The 23,482-nt window shown below is 37.6% G+C and overlaps 4 protein-coding genes across 4 annotated transcripts; 1 reads left to right on the plus strand and 3 right to left on the minus strand.

Annotated features, from left to right (window-relative positions):
* Positions 1–159: 159 nt before the first annotated feature.
* On the minus strand, positions 160–6,758 carry LOC126606625 (DNA-directed RNA polymerase 1, mitochondrial-like). The gene is made up of 18 exons (XM_050274005.1): positions 5,649–6,758; positions 4,922–5,179; positions 4,706–4,839; positions 4,553–4,619; positions 4,319–4,377; positions 4,097–4,214; positions 3,802–3,915; positions 3,513–3,644; positions 3,014–3,430; positions 2,853–2,903; positions 2,639–2,709; positions 2,367–2,451; positions 1,961–2,113; positions 1,797–1,871; positions 1,517–1,606; positions 1,222–1,384; positions 1,015–1,118; positions 160–882 (listed from the first exon to the last, which is right to left on the minus strand). Exons 1-18 carry the CDS (start codon positions 6,468–6,470, stop codon positions 772–774), a joined length of 3,024 nt encoding a protein of 1,007 aa, XP_050129962.1. The 5' UTR covers positions 6,471–6,758; the 3' UTR covers positions 160–771.
* A 960-nt stretch (positions 6,759–7,718) lies between these two features.
* LOC126606626 (heat shock protein 90-5, chloroplastic) lies at positions 7,719–13,252 on the minus strand. Its single transcript, XM_050274006.1, has 19 exons — positions 12,800–13,252; positions 12,450–12,523; positions 12,090–12,215; positions 11,912–12,005; positions 11,675–11,758; positions 11,422–11,565; positions 11,089–11,205; positions 10,717–10,764; positions 10,557–10,631; positions 10,331–10,435; positions 10,072–10,212; positions 9,681–9,773; positions 9,468–9,545; positions 9,125–9,379; positions 8,939–9,041; positions 8,678–8,852; positions 8,490–8,595; positions 8,236–8,325; positions 7,719–8,146 (listed from the first exon to the last, which is right to left on the minus strand). The coding sequence occupies exons 1-19, from the start codon at positions 13,070–13,072 to the stop codon at positions 7,943–7,945; spliced, it is 2,385 nt and encodes a 794-aa protein (XP_050129963.1). The 5' UTR covers positions 13,073–13,252; the 3' UTR covers positions 7,719–7,942.
* Positions 13,253–13,687: 435 nt separating this feature from the next.
* On the minus strand, positions 13,688–16,340 carry LOC126606628 (uncharacterized). Its single transcript, XM_050274009.1, has 6 exons — positions 15,906–16,340; positions 15,658–15,694; positions 15,019–15,255; positions 14,870–14,917; positions 14,175–14,620; positions 13,688–14,090 (listed from the first exon to the last, which is right to left on the minus strand). Exons 1-6 carry the CDS (start codon positions 16,205–16,207, stop codon positions 14,018–14,020), a joined length of 1,143 nt encoding a protein of 380 aa, XP_050129966.1. The 5' UTR covers positions 16,208–16,340; the 3' UTR covers positions 13,688–14,017.
* Positions 16,341–20,362: 4,022 nt separating this feature from the next.
* Positions 20,363–21,963, plus strand: LOC126608610 (uncharacterized). The gene is made up of 3 exons (XM_050276568.1): positions 20,363–20,528; positions 21,090–21,130; positions 21,302–21,963. Exons 1-3 carry the CDS (start codon positions 20,444–20,446, stop codon positions 21,641–21,643), a joined length of 468 nt encoding a protein of 155 aa, XP_050132525.1. The 5' UTR covers positions 20,363–20,443; the 3' UTR covers positions 21,644–21,963.
* Positions 21,964–23,482: the final 1,519 nt, after the last annotated feature.

Here is a 23,482-nt window from a genome sequence, read left to right on the forward strand (position 1 = left end):
GTGTAATCAGTAGTGGACAGTTGACCCGTCTCTCTGAAATCTTGACACGTTTTAGTTCATAGAACAGCTTTTGTAAAACTGATTCATAGGACTGCTTTGAACTTATGTTGCTTTGGTGCCTAACGTTGGAAGGTGTCAAACCAAAAAACAATACTCAAATTTCCTGTGTAAATTTCACCTTAAAATCATATGAATTCTGCTTCAAAATTGAGCAAGAATCAACAATCATTACATGAACTTATTCTACATTTCCCTTGAAATGAACCGTAACGAAACAAAAATTTACAAACGGAACTGACAACAATTATGTTGACGATTTATGCCCAACCTTAGTCTGTTGCACTCGGAGAATCAAGACGTCCTCAATGTTCGTCTAACGTCATTCGCCTATCTGTTTGAATCAACTCTGTTGGCGCTTTAGTTTTTCTCTGATTCACATCCATGGGGATGTCTCAATTTTCTCGAATGCTGCTTGTTGACCATCTTATTTCCCCAATCCCTTCAAATGGTGGATGCAGAAGACGGCCAAGCTCTGTGGGATACCTCCAGCTAATTGGTGAAGATAGCCTTTCTTGACATATGTACAAGTACAAACAGCAGATTGATAGCTGCAGCCGAACATGAAGCATTTTTTTTCATCGGAATTCGCTCTCCTTGACCATCTCACGTCCTTGAATGAGAGAAATTATAAAATTGCATCACCTTGTGAATGATATGGGGAACTAAAGCGACCAAAAAGGGCACAGCCGCCTAGCAATCATCTGGCTCGGACTAGTTGAAGAAATAGGGAGATTCAAGAACATCTCTGAGATCGAAGTCTCCACGATCTGGCAAAGGGGGAAAAGTCATGTTGGGGAAAGACTCTTGAAAGCCCTCCAATAACTGTGGACATAAAAGTAACAAATTAGATAGGCAATATACATGGGAAGAGCAAATTTCAATGGAGTCAGAAACGCCAACGTGTATTTTCTCAAATTTTCACTAGGCAAAATCAGCATCATTCAAGATACTCACATTCTCCAGTATCGGTGCGTCGTAGAGTTCAACAAACTTCTCCCTTAGTATCCTATTCATTTCGTCAACATCACACGCATGCGTCCAATATGAATCGTGCACTCCTGTAATCATTAGCAGTAAATGGGCAAAACTCAACTAGCATACAAGTACTACCCTATACAAGAGAGAGTAAAAGACAATAGAAAATAAAAATCCAGTAGAAACCTGCAAAATTTAAGCCTGCTTTCTTGCAGGCAACAGCAGTCATCATCATGTGGGAACCGTCAAGGGAGTGCACAAAATTTGGGGGAAAGGCTGTCCTCTGCCGTTTAACCATGACCTTGTCAGTTTCTCTTTGTAACGTCAACACCTGAAGGGAAGTCTTAATCTGCATTTTCAAAGCAACAACTTATTTACATGCTCGAGCTCGCCTTAAAACGAAAAACTCAGAATCTTTTTGTAACTAAGTAAAATATATAGCCACATTGGAAATTTCGAGAAGTGTTAAGAATATTATTACCAGATGCCTTCCTAATTGTCGGTAGGGTTGTACAACGGGAAGTCCAAGGGGAGTGGTCCACTGAACAGGATGATTCTCCGAAGCTATCACCTATTTTTGTTCAAATATCGCTGTCAGGACTAGTATGAGAACAATACAGACTTAGTTAAAGACGTGATATTCTCAAATATAGAATCCACATCTATCCCTTGCGCATGTGCTTAGCTTTTGAAGCACTTAACAGTTAACCATTCACATATCTCATGAAGAACAAACAGACGACAAAGTAGATGAAACAGACCTTTGCACATTCACCGAGCCAACTCATAATACTTCTTGCAGCTTCAAACATCTCGCCTAGTGCAGTCAAGGTGGTCTGCTCAGAAAGTAACATAATCAATACAGACTTCATTACAGACACAGAGACATTGGACACAGAACCATGCGCTAGTTTTATTCACTTACCCTTGCAGCATAGCAAGATGCAGCAAAAAGCGCCGAGTCATCAGCTATGTTATTACGCTCTTTTAATCTCCTCTTAATTTGATCACGTGCACCAACATAAGTAACACCATATACAGACGTCATAACTGTTTGCTTCACCAATTTACGATCCACCTAAAATTTCCCATTACACAAGCCAGATATTAGAAACATCATATTAAGCAGCAGCAAAGAGCAGAGCACAAGTAAATTCTTTTCTTAACAAAGCAAGCCAAATAATTTGTTTGCAACCTTATTGTGGTGGCCAAGTCATCAAAACTGGGAAAATTCTACAACATTTAAACTTTTTGCAAACTATTTCAGCTTTATTATCCAATGAAAAGCTTCATACAAATTGGATTTTGCAAGCACAATTAATGATATTAACCTGATTAATTAACAGCCTAGCATGCAATGCATTTGGATTAGTGGCAGGATCTTTCTCTGCATCGCTCCGCATTATATCGAGTACCCTGCACAGCCATAAAAAAAATCATTAAGACGAATTAATAAAAAAGATACCACTTATCAGTGGTGTATTAGGGAAATGAATCAGGTTGCTTACTCTTCTAAGTTTTTATATCTTTAAAAATGCAACAACGCCAACAACGCCAACAACGTATATTTGCCATTCAACTCAACTCGACGCGAAACAGTTACCTGGTGGCAATTCCTGAGTAAACATCTGCAGGTTTCTCTCCCCCCACAAGATTAACAGCAGCAGCTCCAAGCTAAAAAAAAAAAGGAAAGAAAGAAAGAGATGAGAAGTTTGATCAACAAAACAAAAACTCACACAAGCAATTGAGGCAAGTATAACTGCTCTGTACAGAATATTAAACCTTTTTTAACTTTAAAAAATAAAAAGGTTCATTACCTTGTCCCTTCCAAGAGCAGCATAATGTTGTAAACCATTACATGAACCATCCTTGCAACAGAAAAGAGACTCAGATCGATATTGGATAACAAAATCATCTTTACCAAATCACCAAATATTGTCTGTAGATTACGATATTAATATTCGGAGAGAAAAATTACCTGGTGGACAGGCATATATGAAATGGTAGTCTCTGGAGAGGGGCTTCTCAATGCTTCATAGAGATTAATACATGCTGCCAAGCATTGGAAAGGATCCTCAGCACCCAACCACCAGCGCCTCCCTTCAAGAGGTCTGACTGCCGAATCAAAAATTTCATCCACATGATTCTCAGTAAACGCTACTCGCTCATCAAAGGAGAGTTTGTCCACGCCACCAGCATATAAATTTGCCAAATGTATCTTCAACCACTGTAAGCCTGACTTTCCAAGACGCCGTCCCTCTGCAAACTCCAGGATGCCTCGGCACATATCAGAACCAAGATGGTTTAGATATGGGTGCATGGGGTAAGCACGACCACGGAAATCAAGGTTGTGCGGGTAGTAGAAGCCTTCTTCATCCTTCATTTTTCGAGATACCTATTCCCATTCAGAGAGACTTACTTAATATCAGAGTATCTAAGAGTGCTGCATTATTTAACTTAACAGGAATTATTCTTACAGCAAGTTTGAGTTCTATGTCACACCGCTGTGAGTGTCTCTCACTATTCTCCTTCTTTGCAGCTTTAACTTTCCACTTCCATTTTTTTATTTCTGTCTCATCTTCTGTGTCTGGTTCTTCAGGCAAAGGAACCTTTTTTAAAGCAGGAACAAAATGAAGATTATTTATTGATAAAAACCAGTAATACCAAGATGCTGAATTACATGTTGATGACACGTTGAAGCAAAACAAAATAGTTTCTGTAAAAGCTTGGAAGTATGAAAACCAAATCCAGTTAAAAATAACCCACATCTTCACGGTCAACCAAGTCAGCAAGACGGCCTCCACTAGCCCATATCCTGTCTATTACACCAAGTACCCGTTTGTTCACCCTCCATTTGGTACTTCCAAGAGTATCCAGGGCCTAAATACAGAGAACAGTCAACAGATTAGGGGAAAAACTAATATGTACAAGTGAGAACCCTCGCACTAGAGGAAAACATTTAAGGGATGTTTCTGATGAAACATAGCTTGTGCACAAATTCTAAAGGCAGGAGCAGATACAATAGTGAAACTGAAAGTAACAGTTCCTGGGGATTTCAAACCTCAAAAACAGGTTCTAATTGCATCCTAGGAGTCCTTTTAACAACTTGGCGTTGTTGTTTCGCTCCATGAGTTCGCATAACATAGGATGGTAAGAATAAATATGCTCCTCTGTCATACCTGCCAAAGTATACCAACAGGCAATAAGAGTCGGCTAAAAACCCAGAAGTGCTTAATCTAGCTAATTCAAAACTAAAACTCCAACTAATCTAAACACTACATACCCTGTCCAGTTGATAGGGGGTACCAACATAGGCATATAAGGAATGACCATGTGCCTTGCCTGCTTGGACAGAACAGAAATCAGTAGAGTTGTTTTACTCAGGTATAAATTCATTTGTACAAATTAGAAAGAAAAAAAAAGATTATTTCCCAAGTATGTCCCAAGAACAAAAACAAATAAAAAAACAAACTAGAATCATAGCATGAGACAAATCAGTTAAAATTGTTCTACTTACAGATTTCTCCATGCCTTTGCGAACTAATGGGTCGCATTCTATAACACCATATCTCCTACTAGTCTTCCTATTACAAGAAACCCACATAAGTATAAGCATATAGAACTGGTGGGGAGCTAGATAGACACAGGAAAAAGATCCAACAATTCTTACTGTGTGTCTTTAGTGATAGTCTTAAGGACATGTACAAATGCGGGGCGTATATCAAGTGGATCATCTCCTGATTGATCAACTGGAGGTTGTATATAAGCTGTGTCCATCAACAACTGAATCAATCGACAGCCAACCTGGCAAGTACAAGGACCACGATAATATAGCAACAACAATAACAAGATAGTTTGCATAATTATTTCTATAAGCATCACAAACCTTAACATGGGCTTCCTGACCCCATGGCTTTAAGTCTTCTTGTTCCTTCACAATCTCCCTTACTTGCTTCATTTTCTGCTTTTTTATCAGTTTGTTAACCTTTTTCCTAAGTCTCTCCTGTTCTTTCGTCAGTTTCTCTTGCTCGCTGATTGACAGTTGCTCTTGTTCAATGATCACAGGATCAGATTCATCTTCAGGCTTCTTGTCAGTAGGGTTCTTCTTCTTCTTTGTCTTATCCAAAAACCTGTGTATCCTAACCTGATACACATGATTACTATATTTAACTCCTAAAACATTCAAAACCAACGATAAATGGAAAATGTACTGTCAACATTATTTCGCTATTATTTTCACCGGATGCTGAAAGAAGCATTACTTGCTCATGAGAAAAGCCTTCAACTAGTCATGAAGGCATGAGAGATCAAAGGACTCAATTTCATACATTGCAAATACATGTAAATTGTAATCCTAGAAAAGGGAAGTTCACGTTTGTATGAATACAAGGAGTTGAAGTAATGATATTCTACCAAACCGAACAGACCGATGGTTGATCGCTAACTAAAATTCTAGCCAAAATGTTCAAAGTACAGCCAACTTAGGACCAAAACCAAATTCAACACAGCTATAAAATGTTCATAGAAAGAAATTTAGAGAATTTGAACGGCGTATTTCAAAAATAAAAAGCAAACATGAATTTACCAAATAAGAAAATAGTGAGCTCGCATACCTCATTCTCAATGGCTTCACCTATCGCACAAGCAGCTTGGACTACCCTGACACTCCCGACTCCGCCATTATTTGTCATCAACAGCCCCATCAACTTGTGCATTGTAATAACAGCCATCTTATCGGCCGGTAAGAGATCAATATACGGAGCATGACTGACTCTATTGTGCGGTTGCCTGCAGGCCTCTTGGTCCTCAGCAATGGCGTTTCGTAAAGGCTCAAACCAACCAAGAAACAATGACTTAATGTATGGCAAATTGGGTGCAAGCTTCTGCTCGCACATGTCCACTAAAAGCTCTTGGTACTCGTTCGCCGCCTCTTCCCACGCCTCGGTCTCCAGCTTTATTTGCCTCTTCCGGAGGACATTGTACTTTCCTACTCCTATACCAGCAACCACTTTCTTCGGCTGCTTGAAATGGGACTCCACCTTGTTGTTCTCTCTGATCAAATCCTCCAACAATTCCTGAATTTCTTCAGACCCCGACGACTCCTCATCCCCATCCGTCGACGCAATGGCCTCGGCAGCACTGGCATAGCCTCTGGCATAGCTACAAAACCCAGAAACGCCATGAAAGTAACTCGGATTCAGCAAACTGCATCTGCCCAATTCGTCCTTCTGGGAAGCTGTATCGCCAATTTTTCGAAAACCCATCACCAATAACCGACTGTTTACACAATTCCGGGCCTCGAAATGCCTGGTTTTCTTGATAAAGCTGGATTCTTGAGAAAATTTCACTGAAGAAGAAGTAGCAGAACCCAAATGAAACTGTGAGGAAGGATTTGCCTTTCTGGAAGCAACCTTTTTGGCGAAGTTTCTCCACATATTTCCAAGATCAAAGTTGCAGTAGATGAAAGATTAAGGGACATCAAACGAAAAATCTTCAACGGTCGAAGGAGCAGCAAAATTGAGGAAAAATTGGAGCTATAAGAAAAATACAAATTTAGTTATAGGAACAAAAATGTGTATATGAATTGGAAAACTGCGATCTGGAGGAGATGGGTGGAGGGAGGGAGGAAGGAGGAGTGACTGGGCAAGTAGCCGCCTTTAAACCCTGCATAAACCTACGTTCTCTGTGTGCTTGATAAAGCCGTTGGATCGTCGGCTTGGGCTAGACGTTTTCCCGAGTCGACCCGTTTCAAAACTCAAAGCTATAATTGGGCTGACCCAATAGTCGGTCTGTCTATGGCGGTGGGCTTCGGGTTAATTTCTTCGTTTTTAAGGACTACCTACATTTCGCACCCTTTATATTTTTAAAAATGTGTCACGAAGTTTTAATTTTTTTACTTTGTTTTTAAGATTTTGAAAGGGAAGTGTTATTGACACTTCAAAAGTTTTATTCTACACTCCTCACAAGTGTATTTTTCTTGCCAAATATAGAAAGTTTGGAGTGTATAATGAGATTTTTGAAGTGCCAATAACAATTTCCTTTTGAAATTGTCTTAATTTACACATTTGGTCTGATGAATTATTTGAATCTTTATTAAATTGATAATTTGACTTTGAAATTCAAATATCAAAAACTATAAACTGATACAATTTCAAAACCTTAAAGGGCAATTTGAGAAAATGAAAACCTCATGGCTCAATTTAAACCACCTCAACCTTTTTCTTTTTTTTCTTGAACAAATGATATTATCTATATTAAAAGAGAGGGACGTTCTTAAGCTCACATTAAGCTAGCAATAATGTAGTTTGTCTTACCGTTGCGAGCACCACCATTACCATCAACGCCGCCACCACCATAATCACATTCTCCATCCCATTACCCTCACCCTGGCCACCACCACCTCTACCACCATCCCTATCTCTCAACCACCATTTTCAGAACCCTCCCTCACAACCCTTAATGTTAACAAAACCATCCTCTACCACCATCGCAATCGCCACCGCCGCAACCCCAACCCCCCTCCCCCTCCGCTATTTCCCTCTACCCTGGTATTGCCACCTCCCACCACTACTAACACCTTTATTCTCACCACTCCAACCGCCACTCCAACCACCATTTTTACCAACACTAATCTCAACTTTATTTAGCTACAGACATTCTCAAATCACAATGCAGAATACAAGTTTTTCAAAAATCATTTTATAGAACGTTACCAAGGTCCCTAAGATTCCAGAATACTGAATCGTCTTTGTAAGGTGAGAATTGGTAAAAGCAAGTCCATAACAAAACATTCAACATTCGGGAGAAGAGCTACACAAAAGGCATACTTTCCCCCACGCCACGCACATCTTCCCCTTGAGTTTTGGCCAAAATTTTTATCTAACATATTATAATGCCAGTAACACATCTAATCGCTCCATGGATCACTCTCTGTCCTCACTTCTGATGCTTCAACTACTTGTGCTTCCACCGCTTCAGCGGCATTCGCATCGGATTCTGCCCCATTAGTACCGTCGGCCACCTCCTCATCTTCCAATCTACCCCATCTTCCCCCGAGGGCCATTGCCATCATCTCGTATATCTTGTTTCCCAAATCAGCTGGGCTGTCGGGCTGCGTCATTGAAGAAAGAAGTAAGAACATAAAGTTACTGTTAAACTATCACATTACAACAACGGAAGAAACAAATGCTTGCAGCTCACCGTGAATCCACTGGAGATCAATGCTGTGTCATACAAGAGTTCTACAGCTCTCTTGGCATCAGTGCTGTCAGGGGCATTCTTGCAAGCAGCCTGCAATGGTCAATCCATATATAAGTCCAGTACTTCAGTCGTGAATAGTTCTAGTGACACGACACGAAGGTGTGTAGTTTTTTGTTCTCTCTCACGTTTTTATGCACCTCTCCCAGTTAGCAGAGTTAAATTAGTGTTTCGGAAGAGAACATTCGTGATCTTACCTTTAGGTCCTTAACGATGGGATGATCTGGGTTAATTTCCAATATTCTCCTGCCCCTCATGAACTCCAAACTTGCAGTGTCTCCAAGGGCCTGTGCTTTCATCAATCTGCCGAAGCAAAATGTTTTATCACAATCACAGTACGGGAAGGGAAACAATTCACAGCACTGGTCTGGTCAAGTCAAAATACCTCTCCATGTTGGCAGACCATCCAAACTTTCCAGAAACAAGTACACAGGGAGATGAGCTTAAACGCTTCGAGACTTGGACTTTTGCCACCTTATCACCAAGTTGCTGCTTTATCCAGTCGCACACAAGAGTGTATTGTTGTTCAGTTTCCCTTTCTTTGACCTCATCTTCGTCACCTGGTATAATAAGTTTTGGTGAGAAAGATACAACAGGGAAGCTACAACGTTGGACGTAGTACAGAAAGGCCAGGCCAATTACTAACCAAGCTCCAAATCTTCCTTGCTGATGTCTACAAACTTCTTTTCTTTGTATGTTTGTAGATTCTGGATAGCCACTTCATCAATAGGTTCAACTAAATACAAAACCTAAGACAAAAAGAAGACAAAATGTCAGAAAGAGAGAAAGAAATAGAGAGACAGCACTGTCACAAATTCCGCACAACACATACCTCAATGCCTTTTTGGACCAACTTTTCCAAGAAAGGGGCACTTTTTGCACTTTGTAGACTGTCTGATGCCAAGTAATAGATTGCCTTCTGGTTCTCAGGCATGTTTTCAACATAATCATCTAAGCTTATCAGTTCTTCCCCACTTTTTGAAGAGTAGAACCGCAACAGGGGTGTTATGCGCTTGTGATTTCCAGAGTCCTCAATGCAACCTAACTTTATGAACCTGCCAAAGTTCTCCCATAGTTTCTTGTAATCCTGGGATCAAATTCAAACATTTTCCAATCAATAATAATTTTCAGGTGTAATGGAAGAAGAAAAGACAACTCAATTGCTGGCCACCAACCTCTTTATTTTCACTCTCAGAAATATCTTGAATCATGTCAAATGTCTTTCGCACAAGTCTCTTTCTCATGATTCTTACCTGAAAATATTAGATGGACGGAGGCTAAGATCACAATAGAAATTGATAACAGTATCCAATGCATAACAAAAACAAAGAACAATAGCATTTGCTTCACAAAATGCATAAAAGATTAGCGGAAAAACTTAGGCTTACAATTCGACTTTCTTGAAGAATCTCGCGAGAAACATTAAGAGGAAGATCATTTGAATCCACCACACCCTTAACAAAGCTCAGGTATCGCGGAAACTGCAAAAAGACTAATTCAGTGTATTGCAGCGATGAACCATAGTTTCAACATTCCAGATTATACATCACAAGTTGAATATGCATGTGAATGTGGATTTGCTATTTAAAAAAATTATAAGCATGAAAATGTAGAACAACAGCATTGTTAATGATATATGAATTGTTTTTAAATCATAAAGTAAAATCACAATGTAAATTTAATGCACAACAGTATATGCAACAAAAAATACATCTTCACTAAAACAAAGAACAAAATGGAAGCTCAAATACATGTGGTTTCCAAAATGTAAAAACTTACCAGTTCACCATCAAAATCATCTGAGATAAATACCCGCTTCACGTACAAACGTATATTCTTTGTTTTAGGATTTACTACATCTTCATTGTTAAGAGGCCCCATTCCAGGAATATAAAGAACACTCCTGAACTCCACCTCACCCTGGGCAGATATCAAAGTTAAGTAAACTCCAAACAGGTCATATTGTCTGTTTCAACCAAATTATTAAAGCACACAATAAGACAAAGGGGATGAGAGAGAGCAATAGTCATTTCAGTACCTCAGTGGTGAAGTGAGTGTATCCAAGTGGATCCAGGAACTCACTAAAAGTTTTCTTGTAAAATTCTTGATACTCCTCTTTTTGAACTTCCTTTGGACTCCGCATCTGCAGAAGAACAAAAACATTTTTATAAGAAGGATGTAATATGTATAGCAAGAATATACGTGCACATTAAACAAACAGGCCACACTGAATCTAAATAAATAATATTATTGCTTCAACTCACCCATATAGGCTTTGTTTCATTGGCTAATTCCCAATCCCAATACTTCTCAGTTTTTGTCTTCTTTTTCTTCTCACCCTGGTAACGAGCATTGTAATTTCAATGTACTATTGACCAAGATCAAACAACATTTCAAAAAATTACGAATCCCATGTAAAACTACCTCTGGTTTTGGTTCTTCTCCTTCTTTTGGTTCTTCCTCCTCTTCAACCTGCCAAAAGTTTCCACTCAATGAGGACCGGCAAAGGTGATAATTGCTTCATTGTTAAAGAACAGATAATTTTAAGCTTAGAACGTAAGCTATTGAAGAGTATATCGACTGAAGACGGCTTATTCAAAGAGTAACTTTATGATAACAATATTTTCCTGGTTGCCACCTACAATGAACACTTTTCATGCACACCTTCGACTAGTAAAAAAGTAACAATGGAACCGTTAGGAACCAATCACATGCAAAATTCAACTCTACAAATCCCTCCAAAACCAGCCATATAGGGGGAAAATGATCTGTTGAAGAAGAAAATGCAGTCCTCACCTCTACAGTCCTAGATTTTTCTTGCCATGTATAGATGGGGAAGGAAACAAACTGTGAGTAATTCTTCACTAAACCCTGGATCCGGGCCGGCTCTGAGAATTCATACTTGTCATCCGGCTGCAAGGAGAAATTTAAATTTAAGACAGCTCACCATAAGTTAATTAATTTTCCAAAAAGAAATCAGTAGAAAAGAAATTCGCAAATAATAATGACAATCTGTCAACACCTGCAATAGCTGGAATAACTTCAATGACCAAAAAAACGAGGAAAGTCCCAAGCAAACGAATAAATACCATGAAATGAGAAATGAAGTAGCCAGTAAGGGGTACCTACCCTTAAATAGAGGGTAATCTGTGTTCCACGTTGTATGAGATTTTCGGGATTAGTTTCTTCCTTAATAACATAAGAGCTACTGTCAGCTGCTGCTTCCCAAACATATTGCTTGTCTGACCTTGGGCTTTTTGTAGAGACGACCACCTGATTTTGCATAATATATACAAGAAAATTAGCAACACAGCTATCCATAGTAGAATCCTAGCTACAAGCAGATAGCCAGGTATAAAATAAGTGTGAAATCATACTATACCTTGTCAGCAACAAGAAAAGCAGAATAGAACCCAACACCAAATTGACCAATCAAACCATTGTCTGCACCAAGATCCTTGTTTTCCTACCAAAATAAATGGTTGAAAGATAAGACTCGAAAGCATCAAAGAACTCAAAAGGATTCACATAGAAACAACAAAGTGCAAAATAATGCATTCACTGATGCTCGGTGGGCCGGGCAGCAAGGGGAGAGAGGGAGAGAGAGATAGGAGTGAACCTTCAGAGCCTTTAGAAACTTTGAAGTGCCACTCTGAGCAATGGTTCCAAGACAGTCAATGAGTTCCTCTTTTGTCATTCCAATACCAGTATCCCTAAAATACAGAGAATCAGATTTCAAATATCTCCCACTGATTCATCCAGTGACAAGATAAAGCAAAAATTTAGAAACAACATACGAGATAGTGACAGTCCCATTGTCTGGATCAGGTTTGATGCGTATCTGTAGCTCACCAGAATCGCCAAGCAGATGAGGCTCAGTCACACTCAAAAATCTCAACTTGTCCAATGCATCACTAGCATTACTGAAACAGGAAATGCAAAATTAAGTCAACACACGGCCAAATAAACAGGTACACACAAAACGCATCATAACGAGCACATTGTTCAATCAAATCAATCCTAATTTAAAATCTATATTATCAAAAAGTTCAAAGAACAAACTAAGGAAGCAAATTCTGCAAGCAGAAAGAGCATATCCTATAGGCCATGAATCACCAAAAGAACTTTTAATGAAGTGTAGGGAAATGCAAGCTCACCTCACAAGCTCTCTAAGGAACACCTCCTTGTGGCTGTATAGACTATGAACTATCAAATCCATAAGCCGAGACACCTGCAAATAGTTTCCAACTCTTCAACTTTCAGTTCCAAAACTCATACATCAAAAACCGAAGCCTCGCGATAACGAATATGAAAACAACAAGCATTTATTATTCTCATTTTCTGTCGAAAACAATGGCAAAGACCCATAATTTAAAGCACAGGAATCCATTTTCATTGCAAATAAAAAGTAAAAATACATAAAATTCTACAAATTTTGGAAATCGCAGAGCTCAATTGAGAAACAACACAAAAGACCCAAAATTTAAAGAAACAGAGAGAAACCCACCTCGGCCTGGTACTCGAATCTCTCACCGGGGGCATCGGTGGCCTCCTCCTTCTCGGCAACCGCCGCGTCGCAGCGGACGGACACTCGTCTGTTCCTGCTCTCAACCTTCCACTTCAATCCGCCGCACGAGAAGCCCTTTCGGAGCCCATTCTGCGGCACAAAAGCGCTTCTGAGGCTCAAGGCCCTGCTGGGGTTTCCGAGCGCGAATGGAGACGAAGAAGGAAGCGAAGCCAGAGAAGCAGTTGCCATGCTTCTGCTCAGAACTGGAGCCATCCCTAAACCTAACAGAAGTAGTTGCGTTGGGGATGAGGCGATGATTCCGTTGTGCCAAACACAGAGTGTAAAAACCCTTTCGTGAGCTGCGAGGGTTTATCAGGTTTTAAGTAGGGGAGGGTGGAGTGTTCTAGAAATTACAAAACTTGGGGGTTTTCAGTTTTGTTTGGACTCGGAGCTTCCTTCTGTGGAATTTGTGAGGCCCAGATTCCTTCTGCCATTTCACCTTCAACCTTATCCTCTTCATTTTCCATTTTTCTTTTCTAATTTTAGCAATAAAATTGAATTAACTTGCCGGTCGTATGGTAACTAGTCGACTTTGTGTTATATTTAAAGTTAAATACGTCTTAAATTTGGTTCACATCGATTAACTATTAAAAATATGAACAGAAAAAAAATTAAAATTGAATTAACTTGACGAAACTGTCCCAGCAAATAATGTTAACAAATCGAGCTATTAATCGCTTGTTCGATTGTATTAGCCATTAAGTACCCATTTAAGTTCAATCTTTGGTTTATATGCTTTGCTTCTATTGTCTTTTGGCAATTCTCTCCCTCCTTTTGCCAACTCAACTATATCAACCAAGACAATCTGAAACACAGCTACAACTGACGTTACATTCCAACATGGTGAATGTATAATTTAGCTTTTGCAATGAAACATTCAATAAACTCAGAAGGAAAAACCCTGCAACATATTTTAAGATCATAAATCACAAGAGACCGAGACGGCCTTGAGGGTCAAGTTTGGCGTCTAGGATTGGATTGAATTGGATTGGATCGGATCGGATCAGAAAGAAAAACCCCGCGAGGAGTGGCGCTGCATTGAGCTATTACAAGTTGATAAGATATATGGGGCAAAAATGCATTCCCTTGAGCCAAACATTCCATCAACCAAACATGTACTGGTCTATAAACAAATTGCAATCCAAGGTACGAGAGCACTCAAGCCTCTAAAGCGGCCTGCTTCAGACAATCTACGTTACATAATCCAACTGACCTCACCATATCTCCCAATCTGCCACCATTGATTTTAAGCCGGCGTTAGCGAAAACTGAAAACGAAATGGCTAAAACATAAATTATATCAATGATCAACTCACCGGTCGAAGCTATTTCTAGCTCTCTCCGACTGATCTATGCTGCTCCTTGCCTTTCCAGACCGATCTGTGCTCCTTCTTGACTTCTCTCTCTTCTCAGTACTTGTTCTTGATCTCTCTTTACTGTCTGTGCTGAGCCTGGACTTGTCTCGCTGCCCCGTGCTGGACCTAGACTTGTCTCTCAAGTCAGTGCTTGATCTTGCCTTGTCCTTGTTGTCTTCGGTCTTCAGAGGAGACTCCGATTGATCTGCACTCTGTTCGGTTGAATTTCGAAGACGGGGTAGTTTCTCTATGGCAGATATGAACTTCCTGAGATGCCTCAAGTACTCTGGATAGAGTTCCAAGTTACAATGGTTGCCTCCTTTGAGCCACAAGGGTTCATATTTCTCTTTGCAAAGCTCCCACAGCTGTTTTCCATGCGAGAAATCCACAACTTCATCTTCAGTTCCCTATAAAAGTTGAACAAAGGAGTTTGGGATTATTCCAAGAAATGTGGTAGGATTAGAAAATTCCAAGACTACATTCAAAACGTAAATTCTTTATGCATGATGTCCGTTCTTTATTAAAAGATTACCGTCCATTTTATGAGGAATTAATAGATGAATTACCAAAAGGTCCTTACCAAAACTGCAACTGTTGAATTGCAAAGATATGTGGTAGGCTCAAAGTATTCCAAGAATTAATATATGAAGACTTACATGAATCACCAAAACTGGGCAACTGACTTGTGGGATCTTATCGATATTCTGCAACAAACACAAAACATTTCATGATGGAATTCAATAAACCGGTCTACGAAAAAATTTGATTTTGTTCAACGAGAGTGCAAAAAGTACGAGGTTCGAACCTTATAAATGTCGAACCAGAATGTTTTCTTGACAGCGTACATCACTCGAAGGCCGGACAGTATCGGACTGTGAAGAACAACACCCCTCAAGTTAGGCAAACGAATGGCCAAATCCAATGCAGGTCCGCTTCCAACTGACTGTCCGTACAAAATAACATCTTCCTCCTTTATGCCGTACTTCTCTTCAAGGCATTTGTATGCTGCCTCTATGTCTGCATATGTGTCCTGCTCACTTGGCTAATTTTACAAAGGCACATTATCGTCAATATGGTCTGAAATTAGATAAAAAAATATCTCGTGTAGCGAGATATATCTCATCTTCTCTCTTGCTTTCTCACTTGATAGCTCACAGACGAGCGAGAGAGAGAGAGAGAGAGGGGAGATATATCGCGGGGATAAGGAAGCATTAATTTCTCATCTATGCATAAACTTGGGAACATCAAATTTCTAAATGGTAACTGCTGTTTTTCCCAATCCAAAACAAAGAAGTAAACAAACAGTTCTTCATAAAATAATCGGGATTTAGAACATGCCAAATCAGGTCATGTCAGTGACACGTGTTCAACAAACACTGGATTTGACACAATTGATTTAGTTCCAGAAATTTATATAGAAACTGGCTAGCTGGGCAGATTATACCTTTCCAGAAGATTGTCCATAGCCAGAATAATCGTAGCTGCAAATATAGCACAAGGAAAAGAAAAAAAAATCATAACTAATCCGGATCGATACCATTTAAACACGGAAATTATTTTCGTTTGATTTATTTAATTTAAATGTCGAAAATAAATAACTGTGCACAAAAATCACTTCTCGAGAAACGTAAATTAAGTGGGAACGTATATTGGAATGAAAAGCATATGAAAAGTGATATGATATATACTGACCCCATGAGATTGACACCCAGATGAAGACTAAGCTCAGTGAAAATGTGGTACATCTGACCAATATCAGCAGCATTTCCATGGGAGTAAAGCAGAGTGAGTGAAGCACATGGATTTTTGACATACATAGCCACAATCTCATTCCCTTTTTTTGTGCTCAGCTTCACCACGTCAACATCGTCTCGAGGAAGAACATCGGAGATCCTCATTTTCCCGGTTGGTTCGTCGATGTACGTGTCATATGACGGAGGGTCCGGTGGGAAAAATGCGAACTTTGCAGCCATAGACGATGTTGCAGACCCCATTTCTTGATCCGTGGAAATTTTTGGGAGAGAATTGTAGTGCAGAGTAAAGTTTGGCTTTTGTTTTTGAAGTTGGTATTTTTTTGGTATGAGACTGTGTGATATATGAAATGCAAAATATGAGAATTTGAATCATGGGAATTTAAAGCATGAAGGTTTAAAAGGTTTGTAATTCTCTTAAAAAAGAAAAAAGGTTTTCCATTTTGTTTTTAGAGATAAAATGCCTGAATTATGACTCGTTTTGAAGTGCTTTTTCAAAATGATCAAAAACAGTTTTAAAAAAAAGTATTTTTTAAGTTCCAAAAGCACTTAAAATTGTGCTTTGTAGGATACACTTCAAGTGTTTTTTCATAATTCACTTGCATTTTTACTAAGGATTGGTTCTACAAATATTTTCACCAAAACCAATTTCAACAATTTAAAAAACACTTCCAAACAAGTCTTTAACGTCGGTATTCAGAGCCAAAGATTTGAAGGACACGACAGGATATGTAGAGCAAGGAATTCTTGTCGGATAATCATATGGGACAACAAAAAAGAAAATCCAAGGAATAAAAGGAAAAAGAAAGAGCAAAAATTTTGCAAATCAATTGCCTAAAAATCATACCTTGAATTTATTTTCGTAAAAATAAAATCAACGAGGCCATTTTACAGCTACCAAATGGATTGTGAATTGTGATACGTTGGTTTCATTGAAATAAATGGAAAATAAATGAATTGTTGGAAAATATGTTCAAAAATAATAATAAAATCTTTGTTCAAAAATAAAATAAAATAAAAATCATTTGTTATCTCTCTATTTTGTAAGTGAGAGGGGATCAGTTCTAAAGCAAATACATAGTAGTAAACCAAAATAATAATAAAAAAAATAGTTCATAGAATTGCAGTTAGATTAAAAATTTATTTTGAATGTTTGCTCTTAAAAAATCCACAGGAATCATGTTATGACTTGCCTTACGTTCCAACCCAGCGGACTTTAAAATTGAGAGAGCCAAAATGCAAAAGTAAAATGAATGATGAACTTGTGGGGTAATTGATGAAAAAATAAGCAAAAGAAAATGAGTGGGTGGCTGGGTGGGGGATGGCTGAGGGAGCATCAAATGATTACATATTGGACTATATTTACTTTTGGCTTATTTTAACTGAAACTCTGTTTCGATCTTCATTTGTTATCGAAAACTCAAATTTCGTCATTTTGTATTTCGAAATTTTATTTTGGCTTCACTTTGTCATTTTGCGTCAAATTCGTCAATAAAACTGTTAAAATTGAGAGGTTGTATGATGAGGCCCGCTTAATTGCTAATATGGCTGCCTTGGCAAGGTGAGATAAACTAAAGTTTTAGGAGGCGTAACTAAAAAGGTGGTGTTATCCATAAAAGGACGGTGTTATCCATACATTAATTTTACCTCACACAAACTATTGTTAATCTATGTCTTTGGTTTTCTTCAATTTATTCTATTTATCAGCCAAAAATTAAGAAAAGTAAGTTAAATGTAAAAGGGAATGTGCGAAAAACACCGACCAACCGAAAATAAACCTATACTTTTACTAGAACTCACTTGAGTTACAACTTGTTGCAGACGAGAAAATCTAAGTAATTTTTACATTCACTTTTTCTCATCATGCAAACACCCTTTTGTTTTCTAGCATTTTGAAATTTCACACTAGAAAAATTATAAGAAAATTAGAGATTAGAAATGAGGAGAAGAGTGCAGAGGAAAAAATAATTATGGAGTCACTAGCCTTTTAAAGACTAAATCACCTTCATTGGAATGTCATATAATATTTCCAACGGAAGGAATTAAACTATTTAATATTAGAAAATACATAAATGCATGGATTCACATAAATAGAAAAACCAAAAATTGATTCATGAATTCTAATGATACATGGTACCTAATTATTTCAAATTCAAATTGAATTTTACATTGTTTATGTAGATATACAATTCAAAATTATTTCCTTAAACTCATTTGATCTAATATTGAATGATTCTTCAAGCAATGTAGACCTAGTTAACGTTGAAATCTCAATCTCGTTTCTGCTGCCTCGTACCATCTTATGAAGGGTAATGCTAGGGAAATCAATTTAATTTGCAAACCAAATGATGTGTCACAAAAAAAAAAAGTTTAAGCATGTTAATAACACTTAACAATAATTCAATCATTAACATCTAAATCATTTGGTTTAGAAATTTGAACTCTCTAGCATTACCCCTTGCAAAACATCTACTATAAAATGTGGTGGCATGCAGCTCAAGATTGACAAATTTTTCATTGTGACGTGAACACGGATGATACATCACGTGTTTTTATGTAAGTGGTGGGAAATTTTATTTTTTAAGTTATTAACTTTTTAACACATATATCTCACCATTTATATAATGACACGTGATGTACCACCTCGTATGCCGGTCAGATTGAAAATTTTCTCCTCACAATTGTGGTGGCTATACGCAAAATGGCATGCACCCACATAACATTTGCACAAATTCCGACCCAGGAAAAAAGTTACACATTTAGAGGCGGTTTGATGAGTTGGGGTAAAGTAAAAAACAAATGAGAGTTACACTTTAGAAGAGGGACACCCACTGAAAGATATCTCCACTGAAAAACTTTGTTGGATCGATAAAACCCCTTTAATAATATTCTAATTCCAAAATAATTAGTTCTAAACATAATTGCGAGCAGAGAGTAGTGATTCAAAAATCTACTACATGCAATTCATATACATGGATGTTTCTTATTCTAATTTGATCCAATGCAGTGTTTTCGGTTTTTTCTGCTTATGCTACATTATTTGATGTGTATTCTTCTTTTTAGGAGGCTCAATATATATACAAAAGTACAAGTTCATTAGGCATACAAGGAATTACTCGAAATAAAGAAATCACAATCCTACAACTCAGGCCAGTAACTAGTGCAATTTTTATCGTACAAGAGTTTGATGAGCATCTTCATTTTACCATACAAATTTAAAGTATAAACGTACAATACACGAGAAATGAAATACCTTTCTCATTTTCAAACCTATTTTTCTCACCAACCAAACACATAAAGATTTGGATTATAACTCATAAGAGCATCTCCAAAGGAGATACCAAAATATACACATTAGTTATAACAGTAAAAAAAAAAAGACCACACTAATATTCTCCAACCGAAATGTCAAATCCTATGTGGCGATGACATAGATTGGCATCAAAAGATGTTGCTGTCAAATTTGACAGCAGCTTCAAATGTTTTTTATTAATTATTAAATGTATTTTATTAATTTTTAATTAGCTTAATCATTTATTATAATTAATGTTGAGTTGACCGATACAATTATCATACTTTTTTCTTCTTTTCAATCAAGGAAGGTAAACAGATTACTCATTAAAATTTAAATGTCCTTTATTAAATTTAAATTAGTTTAATAATTTATTTTATAAAATAATAAAATAATAATTTAATTTGACATATTGGTTGGAGAACAAAACTTTAAAAGATGTCAAAGTGCCACATAAACTGTCAAAATTTAAATTTTATATTTAAAATTTGACATTTCCTTTAGAGCTGATCTAACGTATTCATTGTTAGTTGTTTCTAGGTATTAGAAGCAGTAGCCTAACAAAAATCATATATTAATGTAGACATGGAATTGAGGAATTAGGGTTTAGGTTTTGGCAACCTCGGAGTCGGCATGCAAAAAGAAATTAGGCCAAGCTAGTTATTCATTGTTAGTTCTTCGATGTATGTGTATATGGCGGCAGACAGGCACAAAACACTTTAACTTCCGTAGCTTCCGTTCTACGTTATAGTCCTACATTTCTCCTCTAGAGGTTAAAAAATATATATACACTACTAGTTAGGGTAATTTTCTGAAAATTCGAGAAACACACATCAAATTTTCTCTCAAAATGCTTTGAAATCTTCGTTCCCAGATCAAAATACACATGGGTTGACACGATGTTTTATGTAGTATTTGTAATAGGTGTTCTTGGCCACACCTTTTCAAATTAAAATATGCATAAAATATGTACGTTTTTGGAAACCCTAGTTAGGTCCCCTAGCTAGTTTGAATTGACTTAGAGTACGTGTGTGTGTGTGTGGGGCTGCCACCTATATATTTGACTAGGGGTTTTACACATTTGACTCTTTGAAATCCTGCAGATTTAACACATTCACCGACTCACTGAAGTGCTGATAAGATATCATTCCATTAATTCTTCTTGCTTAGACTGAGATTTCGGTCCAATGAAGTTTTCTTACCGCTTGGTGTTTGTGCTTGTTTCTGCTGCAAGCATATGGAATATCTCTGCGAATTCCCGTCATCAATTAGGTATCTACTTTCCTTTCTTCTTCTGTGTTATTGTTCACGTTTTTCCCAAGGTTCTAAAAAAAGTTAGGTGCTAATCGGACGACAGGCTGGCGCCTAGTCAGATTTAGGTAAATTTCTTGTATATCTTGTAAATAAGTGCATATTGACACTTACAAAAAATTATACTTTTATGAAATCCATGAATAAGATAATAAAAAAATGATAAAATGCAAAACGAGTATCCAACAAGTCTAAAATTTAAAAACACATTAAGCATATATGCCATATAACCATAATGAGGAGTATTGTAAGATGACACATGTACAACAAGTTCACAATTTTAAACCACTTAGACTTAGATAGGATTTTTTATTTCATTAAAAAAAAAAAAAACCGTCTAGCCCGCCTAAAGCCCATCCGATTTTTACAACCGATTTGCAAGAAAACACCTCGGCTCACCGCCGAGGCCGTTTTTTAGAACATTGCTTTTTCCTTAATATTTGTGAATTAAATTATGTTTGTTACTATGCAATGTTTAAGCTTACTATCCACAATAACATTGCGATTTTCTACAATTTGAAGGCGAAAATGCAGTTGTGACAAAAGTTGTTTCGACTTCAAAGGTACGTACGGTATTAGATGTATTTTACACACTCTGCACTTTGATGTAATTAATCTAGCACTCCAAACTGTATGATTTGTAATACTTATTGTTATCCTCAAACAATTTCTAGACTCGTATATATACATTTATAGGTTTGATTTAACGATATATTTACATATATGATATACAGGTGCAGCGACAAGATATTGATCATCATGAAGTGGTTAGTCCTCCTACTGCAACTAAGAAGGACAAGAGGATAGGAGGAAGGAAAATGGCAGCGGCGAGGTTAGAGAAGGACGTTAAAGTAGCGGTGGACGGCCCTATAAGAGGAACTAGGAGCTCCAAGACCTTAAGCAGCAGCTCCGACCTTGAGGGAAAATCTTCATGCGGCAATGTGGAATGCAGAGAAAGTACTACTGCAAGTCGATTTTCTGAGAAAAGTGTCGACCATGATCAGGAATATGCAGGATTTGTTGCTTTTAGTCAGGATTACCATTCACCAAGGCACCACCCTCCTAAGAATAACTGATCCCATGAACATGAATAATGACTGGAGAGCCTCATATACTAATTTCAATAATGTGCTAATTAATTAGCATCTTTCTAATTTTACTTTGCACTCTTTCTTAGTTGGTTTTTTTTTTTTCGCACCACGATTTCTTGCAAATTTGAAATTTCTTTGCCTGTGTATATGTGAATGCTCTTATGCTCATTTTTTGGCTGCCATAAACAACGGTAAATGTCTGTGTGTGTGTATCAAAAACCATATTTTAGGTATTAAATAATTCTTCAAAATTCCTTTAATTAATAGAAATACTATAATAAAGGTTTTGAATAACATTTGAAAAATGCCACACGTTCTCATTCTTTCTCTCCATTCACACTTCAATATTCTGTATGTATGTGGTTTTGTTGCAATATATTTGCACTATCTCGAATGTTAATGCAACTAGAATGCTAATGTGGCGGTATTGGAAGAATAGTCATGTATTTTAACCGTTGAAGTAAGGGAAACAACTATATAACACACTGTGATTTGTTTGAGGTTATGTCAATTCCTCTCATAAGTTTGATTGACCTATGGAACTAGACCAAATCCCTACCAGTTCGTGAGTCAACAAAACAACCAAATCCCCTTTCACTAACAAGCCAAACGACCAATCTCAACCCTAAAAACAGTCACTGTTCTAACAAAAACAAAAAACAAATTGTCCAAACGACCATCATTGCATGCATGTTTGCCGATTTTCTAACCTGTTGGTGATTGTTCAAAAGGAACGAAAACAAACAAACAATACCAACAGAGTTATCAAACCTGTGTCCACAACAACCAACTAATCTCATTTTATTGGACACTAAATATTATCTAAGATGGATCTTCCTACTTTTCACACCACATCCATGCAGAAAACAAAAACCATGTCGATTTCTAAGCACGCCCACGTCCTGGTGTTTCCGTAAACCGCCCAAGGCCACATGCTCCCTATCCTAGACCTCACCCACCAGTTAGACCTCCACGGTCTCACCATAACAATACTAGTCACACCCAAAAACCTGCCAACCCTAACCCCACTTCTCTCAGCCCACCCCCGGACCTCCATCGAAACCCTAGTCCTACCCTTCCCTCCTCACCCCCAAATACCCCCGGGCGTCGACTTCGAGAACGTCAAGGACTTAGGAAGACGCGGAACTCTTCCCGTAATCCAAGCGCTTGCCAACTTTAGCGACCCAGTTATCCAGTGGTTCAAGTCCCACACTAACCCACTCTGACTTCTTCCTCGGGGGGACACTTACCATGAATGGCAAAATGGACAATTTACTGCACAATCCCACTAAAGCTGAAACTCCATGAAGAAAATGAGGGACGAAACCGGAACGTCACTGTTAATGAACAGTACTTTTCCACTGGATTTTAGTATAGAGGTAATATGTATATTATGAGATTAAAAGAGTAATGTTAAGTAAACTAATTTTTTTAGACGGTAATTATGTGATGTTTCTCATATAGGAATAATAGTGGGTGAATAAATAATATATCCGAGGTTATTTAAAAAATAATAGTGGGTGTGGAAATCATATTTCAACTTTTTATAGTGAGTGAAATTATAATGTAAATAGAGAAATAAGACATTATAGTGGGTCTAATAGCTCTCTAGTCTAATTGTAAACATTTATGCCATTAGTTTTTCGATAACAAATTCTTTTTTACTAGCTTGTTAGAAAAAGCCAATTTTCAAAGTGTGGTTGAAGTAATTCAATCAAAAACTTGAACCGATCGACACACCCTTTTTTTTTACTTCCCATTCATTTTTGTTAATTTTTTTATTGTTGATCTAACGAACAAAAAAAATTGTATGAAAAGTAAAAG

This window comes from Malus sylvestris, chromosome 16 (genome assembly GCF_916048215.2).
Source record: "Malus sylvestris chromosome 16, drMalSylv7.2, whole genome shotgun sequence".
NCBI classification, from domain to species: domain Eukaryota; kingdom Viridiplantae; phylum Streptophyta; class Magnoliopsida; order Rosales; family Rosaceae; genus Malus; species Malus sylvestris.

What these genes read in the sequence shown, in the direction of transcription:
- LOC126606625 (XM_050274005.1), bottom strand. Translation starts at nt 6,470, where the DNA reads ATGTGGAGAAACTTCGCCAAAAAGGTTGCTTCCAGAAAGGCAAATCCT. An exon ending in ACTATCACTAAAGACACACA is followed by an intron (nt 4,620 to 4,705) that starts GTAAGAATTGTT and finishes TTCTTGTAATAG; the next exon opens with GAAGACTAGTAGGAGATATG. An exon ending in ACGCACCGATACTGGAGAAT is followed by an intron (nt 883 to 1,014) that starts GTGAGTATCTTG and finishes TTATGTCCACAG; the next exon opens with TTATTGGAGGGCTTTCAAGA.
- LOC126606626 (XM_050274006.1), bottom strand. Translation starts at nt 13,072, where the DNA reads ATGGCTCCAGTTCTGAGCAGAAGCATGGCAACTGCTTCTCTGGCTTCG. An exon ending in GATTCGAGTACCAGGCCGAG is followed by an intron (nt 12,524 to 12,799) that starts GTGGGTTTCTCT and finishes AACTATTTGCAG; the next exon opens with GTGTCTCGGCTTATGGATTT. An exon ending in CTGAGAGTGAAAATAAAGAG is followed by an intron (nt 9,380 to 9,467) that starts GTTGGTGGCCAG and finishes ATTTGATCCCAG; the next exon opens with GATTACAAGAAACTATGGGA.
- LOC126606628 (XM_050274009.1), bottom strand. Translation starts at nt 16,207, where the DNA reads ATGGGGTCTGCAACATCGTCTATGGCTGCAAAGTTCGCATTTTTCCCA. An exon ending in GCCCAGTTTTGGTGATTCAT is followed by an intron (nt 14,621 to 14,869) that starts GTAAGTCTTCAT and finishes CAACTTTTATAG; the next exon opens with GGAACTGAAGATGAAGTTGT. An exon ending in GCTAGAAATAGCTTCGACCG is followed by an intron (nt 14,091 to 14,174) that starts GTGAGTTGATCA and finishes CAATGGTGGCAG; the next exon opens with ATTGGGAGATATGGTGAGGT.
- LOC126608610 (XM_050276568.1), top strand. Translation starts at nt 20,444, where the DNA reads ATGAAGTTTTCTTACCGCTTGGTGTTTGTGCTTGTTTCTGCTGCAAGC. An exon ending in GAATTCCCGTCATCAATTAG is followed by an intron (nt 20,529 to 21,089) that starts GTATCTACTTTC and finishes TACAATTTGAAG; the next exon opens with GCGAAAATGCAGTTGTGACA. An exon ending in AAGTTGTTTCGACTTCAAAG is followed by an intron (nt 21,131 to 21,301) that starts GTACGTACGGTA and finishes TATGATATACAG; the next exon opens with GTGCAGCGACAAGATATTGA.